The sequence below is a fragment of the Phytophthora sojae genome, assembly GCF_000149755.1.
Source record: "Phytophthora sojae unplaced genomic scaffold PHYSOscaffold_2, whole genome shotgun sequence".
NCBI classification, from domain to species: Eukaryota; Oomycota; class Peronosporomycetes; order Peronosporales; family Peronosporaceae; genus Phytophthora; species Phytophthora sojae.
This window is the reverse complement of record NW_009258116.1, coordinates 10,042,126-10,051,929: the sequence shown is the minus strand read 5'-3', so window position 1 is coordinate 10,051,929 and position 9,804 is coordinate 10,042,126. Positions and strand designations below refer to the sequence as shown.

Genomic DNA, 9,804 nt, shown 5'->3' with positions numbered 1-9,804 from the left:
TGTTTGACGAAGTTATACAATTTGTGGTATGAGGCTGGTATCTTCCCGGAGACTTTTCTTGAGGCGGATATATTTTGCTTGAAAAAGTCCGGTGATCTATCCAACCCACTCAACTATCGTCCCCTGGCTCTGCTCAACTCTGACTACAAGATCTTTACTCGAATTTTGGCGACAAGAACGAGCTCGACCTTGGGCAGTGTCATCCATGAAAACCAAGCTGGATTCGTACCAGGTAGGCAACTACATGACACAATTGATTTGTTCTCGGCCGCGAAGGTGACAGCTGAAACGGATGACACACACCAGGAAGCGCTCGCTATGCTCCTCGACTTCGAGAAGGCTTATAACTCGCTGGCTCGCCTTTTCCTATTTCTCGTCTTAGTGTGGCTTGGTTATCCAGCTCGGTACATCGCGGCGCTGAATTTCTTCATCGCGGCACGACGGTCCGTTTCCTCGTCAACGGACTTCGGTCGAGACTGGTGGAAGTCACGAGTGGAATCCGGCAAGGCTGTCCGCTTGCTCCTATGCTTTTTATTATTGCGCTGGAACCATTATACCGATTAATTGAAGCGGTGGCAGGTATTAGTGGTATCACTTTATCCGCAGCCTGCGGCCGAGTTCTGCTGAACATTGCAGGATTTGCGGACGACACCACGGTTTACTTAGGATCTCCGTCTGAAGTCCCAATTCTGCTGGGCGTTACTTCACGATTTGGAAATGCCAGTGGCCTCCGGGTAAACGCGACTAAGACCGTGGTGATCGCTCTTCGACCAACCGGGGCCATCAGCGGCTCAACACTCCCTGAGCCGCTGCAATTTCTTCCAACAGAGCGATGCTGCCGCTATCTTGGGGCACAAGTTGGTGGCTCCGATGTTGTCGCGGCTGCCTGGACCAAAGCGGTGTCCCAACTCACTATCCGAATTCGTCTCGCTGAACTAAAGACGCTTACTCCTGATCAACGTGCAACGATTGCAGCGGTTGTGATTCTGCCCAAACTACTTCACGTCGCGCAGCATGCGCGGCCTACACTTGAGTGGGTGAGTGAACTCCAGCTTAAGATTTGGAACTTTGTATGGCACGGACACTTCGGCAGCTCCACGATTGCTGGAGCTCATTGGGTCAACCAGGATGTTGCGCTACTCCCACGAGCTGACGGGGGCCTTGCTGTTCCTGACCTAAAGGTGGAGCTCTTGGCTTTTGCAGCTACGGAGACGGTCCGATGGGCCGTAACGAGCTCCAAGACTATGAATGTTGTTGGTGACATACTATTTGCTGGAACTGCGGGACCTGGCGCGCCGACGGTATTCATCACTTGCGGTTATCGTGCTGGAGGCTTTGCTGGGTTACCTTTTCCTTCGACTGTCTGGACCGCTGGAAAAACTATGCTGAGAGTAGCTGGGACTGACAAGGCTGATACCCCCTCCCCTGTGCTTGCTTCAAGTATTGCACGTATGGTCAACCTTGTTACTCCCTCTTCCTCCTACGACTGGAGCGATGGCTCATGCCTGGTTGACACTACGCTGCTAAAAAGCCCAGCGATGAAGGCGCTGAGAGACTGGTGTCGTGAATCCAAAGGTGTGGCCCACATGGAGTGGTTACCATTCCAGGAGATCCGAGCCCTTCAACTCTGGGATGCGGACGGTGAGCGAGTCAATCTCGCGAAGGCCTTCCCACTCCTAGCTACTCCGTCCACGCTGCTTCGCGATGTCCTGGGCTGGCGGCATGTTGCCCCAGGCCACATTGGATTCCAGGTTCATTGTGGAGGAGAACCAGCCAAGGCAGCTTCCTCGGTACGACTGGCTCAACTGTCGCGTCTTATTGAGCTGCTGTTGGCCAACTTCCCGGATCTAATCCACGAACATGCGTCGTCACGGGAGCTGCGACTGAAGGCTGCCATGCCTGACCACCCCTATCTGGTTCAGCCTCCTAGTGCTGATTCACCGAGTCACGCTACAATCATCACGGTTGGGGATACATGCGCCACACACGTTGAGGCGCCGTCCACGGCAGGTCTTCTGGCTGCACTGCACAAACTGATTCCGTCATCCTCGGTGATATCGGCGATTGAACTTCACCCTACACTCGCTCGTCGCTGGGCTCGAGGGCGTCCGTCACCACTTTAAAGCGGTGGTAGCAGCTGCCGCGAGGGAAAAGGGGAAACTGGAGCTTCAACACCGCATGTGCGCTTGGGAACAAGAATCCTCGGCCTTCCATCTCTCGCTTGGCGCGCTTGAGTGGGGATCTATTCGCAAGGTGGTTGGACTTAACGCATGGGGGAGCGACTATTATATCGGCTCAAAGTGCGGGGCCTGAACTTGTTCGTCCGCAATACCGGCAAGCCTGGATGCCCCCACGCGGAGTGCCAGAACTCCAAGATCTCGCTTACTCACGTCTTTTGGGAGTGCCCCGCGGCTAGGAGTCTGTGGACGGAATTTATCAAGTCTTGGCGCGCGCTTCACTCAGTGGAGATCACCGATTCTCGTATGATCTTATCTTTTTAAGCTGGCTATCATCCCCCAGGGCTTCTTTGATCGGCTGGGTGAAGCGTTTCGCTGGTATCAGAAGGATATGAGGGACGACATCGCTCGGTTTATCCCTAACGCAGCAGCGAAGTGCTGGCGGCTCGGGGATCTGGAAATGGCGATCCGAGTATCTGAATCCAGATCCCAAGCCCCACGCTCATCGATTCCGTGCGCTGTTACGGGTGCGGCTACGTCAGAGCTACCTCACCATCGATGCGTCCTACGCAACGAATGTCAGCTCTTCTGCAGAGCGCCGGGCCGCTCGGATAGTTGTGAACGCGCTGGCCGCGAACTATGACCCACTTCCCATTCCTGTCGTTGCGGCTGATACGGTCTATGTGCTGTTCTTTGACGGGGGATCGCGTGGAAACCCAGGCCCAGGGAGTAGTGGGTCTGTAATTGTTCGGCTTGACCCTGGTGCGAGAGCTGGTGTGCCCGTATGGTTTGCGAGTATGGCGTATGGAGATATACGCACTACGAACAATACGGCTGAGTATCGTGGACTCCTACATGGCCTCAAATACGCGAACAAATGTGGGCTGAAGCCGCTACATGTTGTCGGCGACAGCATGATGATCATCAAACAATTGGACGGACGGCGACCGCCTCTTGCTGCGCATCTTGCGAGACTGTACTGGCACTGTCGGGTGCTAGCCGACTACTGTCGAGTGGAGACATGGACACACCACTACCGCACCTACAACTAAACTGCTGATGCCCTCGCCAGCATGGCGATGTATACACACGCGAGCAAGCAGCTGGCCGACACCGGGCGGGGTCTGCCGCCCGGGCACTGGGACATCGCCCTTCAAAACGTGAATCGTGATATCGGTGAGTGGCAAATTGGGAAGCCTCAGCTACTGGAACGAAGTGATAGGACTGGTCATCCTCCGGAGAGACGGCACAATCACAGCTAACAACGCGTATGGATGTTAGCTTCGGATATTGTTGATCGTTAGTACCTAGCTCTAAATGAACACAATATACCTCACCATGAAAATGAAATATATCATTACTATCAAGTCCAGACCCAGTACTATAGTAGTTTTATAGTAGTAGTAGTATCACTACTATCGCTACTACTATGCTGACTACTACCAAACCCTGATGTCGTCAAAGTGCTACAAATTAAAGTACTGAGGATAGATATCAAATATATATTTCAGATGGCATTATCGGATCTTACAGTACCCCGTTTAATTAGTGAACGGGAAGCTTCGTGGCACGTTTTATCCTAACCTTGGTATAGTGGAATTATAAAGGGATAGGAAGCAACGTTGGTGCTGCTATCGCAGACCAAATCGGATTATATCCGTGGTACATCAAGTCAAACGATGACCCCTCTTGACATCTAACTGGCACATTTCTACGACTTCGGTGCCGCACTGGGCCCTCCAAAAGGTTTATATGCGTGGGCAGATCGAACCGGTGTGCTACCGACGGTACTGATTTGAATCAGTACATATACTGAGCAGGGTACCGATAAACGAATTGAAGTAAAGAGAACGATTGAGGCGGACTGTAATAGCACTAGAGATAATCATTTGCATTTTCAAGTCGAAAATTGCTACAAGCAGCAAAATGATCTCAGCCAAGGTTCAGTGTTTAATTTTGTAAAGCATTGCCGGTTGATAACTAGTACCTACAGTTTTAAGGGGCGGCTGCGAAGCCGGCGCAGGAGATGACCGTAGCTAATATGAAAAATAATAAAAATAAAAAGAAGGGGTTTATACCAAAACTCTCCTGTACCAGCCTTCACGGAGCTAGTAATGGGATGGAGACCCCTGTGTGTACCACATATGTTGTGTGTTCTACACTAGAGGCCCAGTCTCACGTGCAACCTTGCGGGGCTCCGCATCGATTATTAGTTAACCAAAGGGTCTAAGAAGCGTGACACACTGACGGATCTCGAATTTATATATATAGATTATTATAAAAGTCGCACGACTAATTAGAGTGAAAGGTGCAGTTAACTCCAGTGGAGCTATCGGGTGTACCCCTGAGACTCCAAGGAGTCTATTTTATGAGCAACGCATTTCAGCTCCGAAAGTTGAAGTAGCTCGAGAAACTAAAGTTCTCTAATTCCTGTAGGTGGCTGAATCAAAATGAACAAACCAAGTTTTTCTCGGAAAAATATTTTTTCTTTCTCACACTTTTTAGTGTATTCCGTTCTTCCATTTTCTTCGGCCTGGACAGTGCGGGCTTCTGAGTCTTGGGCGTTTGAATTCAGCGGGTGAAAACTATAAGGACGGACGGGCGGAGTCTAGGTTCGACTTAAAAGCTTCGTCGACAAAGGGAGCTCCAAAGTCTGCCGCTGTCAGAGCGCTCCGCGCTGCTTCAGTCAACTGCTCCCACATAATGAGGTCCTGGAATTCTCCACGACCCCTATTCGTAGTCGTCATCAGGCCGCTAGCAATTTTACCCGGTATGTATCTGAGCATAGGAGTCGTGCCGTTGATACAGTCGACAAGAGCTGGTTCACACCACTCCGAGCTTCGTGTCTTATAGCAACGTGGTGGGCCGCTGATCGTTCTGATGTCGTATACCCCATTCACACCAATTGCAGATACAGCGAGTATCTCGGGCTTCACAATTGCAGGGTTGTCCAGCCACACGACCGCGGCATTCCATTTGTGTCGTTGGCCAAATTTCGATACGCTGTCCTTGGGGAAGTACCACGCGTACATGATGGCCCACATGCCCTTGTGCCAAGTAGCTCGGCCGTACACTTGCGACCCCAGCTCCGACCCCCTGCATTTACTCTCGGGTTTACCCTCCCCTTTGAGCCCTCTGCTCGTCTCGCCGGCGGCATTGACGGCAGGGTACGGGTGGCACGTTTCACGAATGGCGAGACTCGGCTTGAACTTGACGGCAACCTTCTCGGAGATGGTGACCGGCGCGGGTTGGGCAAATGGCTGCACCTTGTCGTGGACGATCGCGACAGCCCCGGCTGAACAGAAGCTTGTTACGGCAAGGATGATGAACAGCGGTGGTAGCAGGCCCATGGTCTAGTTGTTGTGCAGGCGAGGAATTGGAAACTGAGCGTCCAGAGAGTTTAGTTTACACATTGCGAGTTGCTGGACGGGACGGCAATATTGTATGCCATACAGTAGTGCCGTATATCCAGGGGTGAGGTGAGTTCGTGATCCTCGACTACGCGTAATCACCATGATCGAAGTTGGAGATCCGGACAACAGTACTGATCGCTTATTAGGGCAGAGAACTTAATATTGGGAAGTTGACACTGTACTGTAGGTTCCTCACGCCTGAAACAAACCAAACCACCCAAAGTGCGAACTTAAGGTTCGAGTGAAAACTGCGCGACCTTTGAACCATATTTCCGTCGGATATTAGTTTATTACTGGGATCGTGCAATTCCGAACCAACTGCGGTGGTTTTGGGCGGATTGGTTTCGTGGCCGCTTCTGTTTCCAAGGATCATCTCAGTGGGGCTAAGCAATAGTGTATTGCCTCGTTGCCTGGGAGTGGCGTGGAGGGTTAGCTTGGGACTAAATCTAAGGATGAGCAGGCCTGAAGGCCCCCTCTACCTGTCGCCTAGTCGTTGTCGGCACGAACTACCGCTCCCCTCGAAGATCCGGAAAAACAGATTCCCGTCGCCTGCGTCGCCGAGTAATCAATCATTGGTTCTTCGAACTTCGGGCTTTATGGTCGGTCAAAACAGATGGATAGTGGCTGCTTGCACCGGGCAGCCAGTAAGAGATCTTGAGATGTGCTTAGAGCTACAGCTGGTGATTTGACGTTCAACACTCCAAAATCATTTGCGAAAAGGACGAGAAGGAGGCAAGCTGACGTCGGCAGGTCGAAATGCAAGCCCCTGCTAACTTGGAGAGGGTGTGCGTGTGTGCTAAGATCATGGTATCATTTGCGTGTTAGCTGGGGGGGGCCAACATACGGAAATGTTCTCGACAAAAAACAGAGTGTCAGCCTATTCTTTTACCGTGCACCGACTGGAGCTGACCCGGTGCAAGTATCCTCTGTCAAACAGATGAACTATCTTTCGCAAAAAGCCGCATGCCTCACAAGGCCTGAGTGAACCTGGGGATGAGTCGCGCCCGACAGGCCGACATGGCTGGTGTCGGGCAATAACATCGGCGTTGGGTCGTACATACACTAACGTCGTTGCACTTGAGGGAATACACAATTCGTTTTTCTTTGTCTCTTTCTCGTATTCCACTCGCTTGCGCAGACACGCCCCTGCCTAATCGCCGATTAGGCAGGTAGGTATTTGCGGCGAATGCACGGAGCGCGCGCCAGGATGCCACCCACCCTCGTGAAAACAGTAAGGCAAATCGCACTAAACGTCTTAAACGTTGTATTGAAAAGCACGACCTGTACTACCAACCCGAATGCGATAATTCATTATTTTTGATCTGAGTATTCGGACTACTCAACACGCTTAGCCATACACTACCTCTGCATTGTGTGCACTTTAATGTGGATCATACATCCGCTTAAACCGCGAACACCCAAAGAATGAGGGCGTGGCCCCAGCAGATCAGTTTCGTGACTTAACGCGTAACTCGGCTTGGCTTAAGCTTTGTGTTCTCCAGCCAGCAGATTGTCGACTCAGCAGCCTCAACGAAAAGTTTCAGTTGTCGGTAGCTCGGCGAAGTGCATATCACCATTCAAACTCCACGCGCCAGCTTCAGCAAGTGAATTGCGGCACACGCGATACTCATGGGTGTGGTCCCGCAAGGGCACGTCCTCGTCACGGCAATTAGCACTATTATAGTACCAACACCAATATGTAGCAGCACTTTTAGTTGTAGGTGTTTCCAGCCAAGTCGAAGGCGACCTAGTTGACAATGCTATGCGACATTCGCACGCGAGTAGTCAGCAAGCGCTTGATTTAGACCAATCCGATGCTAGAGGTTTGTTTTGGTTTGGTTTGCTTTCGGTTGGTTCGAACCACTTCAAACCAAACCGTGAAACCGTAATGAACCTGGTTTGCTGGTAATTTTGGTTTGGTTTGAACTACCGTATAGTCTTAGTCCTTGGCGACGTTTAGTCGTTGGCGACAACTACATCTAGCCATTGCGATTGGTCAGTACTTTTCATATGGGATCGGTTATTTTTACGCGCCATTGGTTCTAAAAGAGCAGTATCGCATTAAGCTTCAGCGCGGGAAGGAAGCATGGGTCGACCGTGCATCACAGGCTCCAGTAAGCGCCGAAAGCAATACAAACGAGTTGCCGTGGCCTACGGCGACAAGCGAGACGTCCTCAAGTTTCTCAACAAGGGCAACTTCATCAAGGCCACCATTCTGCACTTCTACGGGCAGCTCACACGAAAAGACCACAGAGCAAAAGAAAAGCAGATCAGCAAATGGAAAAAGGCCTCCGCTTCAATACAGTCAGCGTGTGCATCTGGGCGAGCACGCCATCTTAACTCTCGGAAGCTCGGAGACGGCACCGTCTTGAGCCTCGAGGCAGAAGAAGAGATCGTCCGGTGGATCAACACATTTAGGAAGGAAGGAATTCCTGTGTCCCGGTTCATGCTGAAAACAAAGGCAATGGAAGTGGCTAAGGAATCTGATATTGCTCCCGACAAGTTCTCCGCCTCCTCAACTTGGATGAAGCTGTTCATGAGGCGACCCAGACTGTCGTTGCGCACAAGAACGCATCAAGGCCAAACCACTCCTCAAGACGCGGCTGAGGCTGCCCAAGCATTTCGCGCCTTGGTACTTCAAACTGCTGTCGAACAAAACTGCACCAAAATATTCAACGCAGACAAAACAGGTGCGAAAATGTTTTATTTCTTATTATGATTTAATGCTAGACGTCTAACATACTTTCTAGCTGTATTTTTTGAATACGTGCCGAAGAAAACTATCTCAGCAAAGGGCACGAAGACGGTTTGGATCAAATGCGCTAATAAAGACAAACATCGTGCAACTATTATGCTTTTAGCAGATTCGGATAGTGTAAAGTGCGACCCATTCATTATATTCAAGATGTCAGACGCCAAGACGGAAGCAAGACGCGCTGAGAACGGTGAGATCAGAAATGGGTTCGGTACAACCATTTAGCGTGAAGTGAAAACCCTGCAGAAAACGTTTCCCTGTCGGATCTTTGGAAACAAAACTGCGTGGTGGAACGCGGATTTATCTCTAAAGTTTTGAAGTATCATTTTGCCAACCGTGAGAACCCGGACGACAAGCTCTTGCTGTTGTGGGACGATTTTAGCGCGCATTGGACGAAGGAGGTAAAAGATTATGCTGCCTCGCTCAACGTTGTCCTACTGAAGGTGCCGCCAAGGTATACGTATGTCTGTCAACCGGCAGATATTTCGTGGAATAAACCTTTTAAAAGTTTACTACGATCGCTTTGGATTGAAACACTGCGCGAACAACTTAGGAAGTACAACAGTGGAGAAAAGGCCCGACAACAAAAAAGGAGCAAGCTCGCTGCAGATATTCTAAGCACACGCACGCATTATGATCAGCAGGAAGCCGATCGCAGAGTCGCCATTCTCCGGGACGAATTTAAAGAGAAGCCTTTCGCTTTGGTCGGGCCGTCGCGGCGGGACATCACCAAATGGATCATGTCAAGTTGGGACGGGTTATCACGTGAACCAATCGTCGGAAGTGGGTCATTCAATGCGGTGACCAGACGATGCTCGACACGGTCGCATCCAAGTTCAAGCAAACGCCGCCGAGCCTCCTCCAGCCCGTTATCGAGTCGTTCTCGCAGCATCTCGGTACTCTCCCTGCTTCGGACGACAGATTTGTGGCGCTTTCTGCAATTGCTAACAAGAGAATCGAATGGTTGAATATCCAGCTCCAAGCGTTGGGTAAACCGTTCTCTTGGGAGATGCCGGACGCTTCCTTTCCCGACAACGCGAGAATTCAAGCATTTTTACGAGGCCCTGAGAGCTCAATGGATACCAACGGAGTTCGTCACTTCAACGGAGTTGGCCATGCCCGCAACTACGCCGAAACGTGGATGCGTGAGAAGCAGGTGAACGCTTCGTTCACCTTGGAAGCTGAAGGCCGAGGCGGAAGTGCGTATGTGGTCATTACGAAGACTCGAGCGTGGTTGTCTGAGCACCAAAAGGAACTGTTGAAGCACAAGACGGAGCTGGCCCTGCTTTCGGCAAGGTTTGGAGCTGCCGAAGGTGCTGCAAGCGGTGGTGCCAGAAAACGAGCACGACACGAGTAAACACCGTGGACAGCCGACACATCTGCAGGTATTGGAGATCGGCTTTTCCGTACTAGTCCACTGATGCATTTTCACGAGTTATTTGACACATCAAGCGTTGCT

General features: G+C 51.0%; 4 protein-coding genes across 4 annotated transcripts; 3 read left to right on the top strand and 1 right to left on the bottom strand.

The window, feature by feature from the left end:
* Positions 1–2,974: 2,974 nt before the first annotated feature.
* Positions 2,975–3,229, top strand: PHYSODRAFT_478406 (hypothetical protein; the record flags this gene model as incomplete). The annotated part of the gene is made up of 1 exon (XM_009522951.1): positions 2,975–3,229. One exon carries the CDS (start codon positions 2,975–2,977, stop codon positions 3,227–3,229), a length of 255 nt encoding a protein of 84 aa, XP_009521246.1.
* Positions 3,230–4,762: 1,533 nt separating this feature from the next.
* PHYSODRAFT_480321 (hypothetical protein) lies at positions 4,763–5,527 on the bottom strand (the record flags this gene model as incomplete). Its single annotated transcript, XM_009522950.1, has 1 exon — positions 4,763–5,527. One exon carries the CDS (start codon positions 5,525–5,527, stop codon positions 4,763–4,765), a length of 765 nt encoding a protein of 254 aa, XP_009521245.1.
* Positions 5,528–7,676: 2,149 nt separating this feature from the next.
* On the top strand, positions 7,677–8,150 carry PHYSODRAFT_404196 (hypothetical protein; the record flags this gene model as incomplete). Its single annotated transcript, XM_009522949.1, has 1 exon — positions 7,677–8,150. A coding segment is annotated over one exon (474 nt), but the record flags the coding sequence as incomplete, so codon positions are not given.
* Positions 8,151–9,126: 976 nt separating this feature from the next.
* On the top strand, positions 9,127–9,702 carry PHYSODRAFT_487901 (hypothetical protein; the record flags this gene model as incomplete). The annotated part of the gene is made up of 1 exon (XM_009522948.1): positions 9,127–9,702. A coding segment is annotated over one exon (576 nt), but the record flags the coding sequence as incomplete, so codon positions are not given.
* Positions 9,703–9,804: the final 102 nt, after the last annotated feature.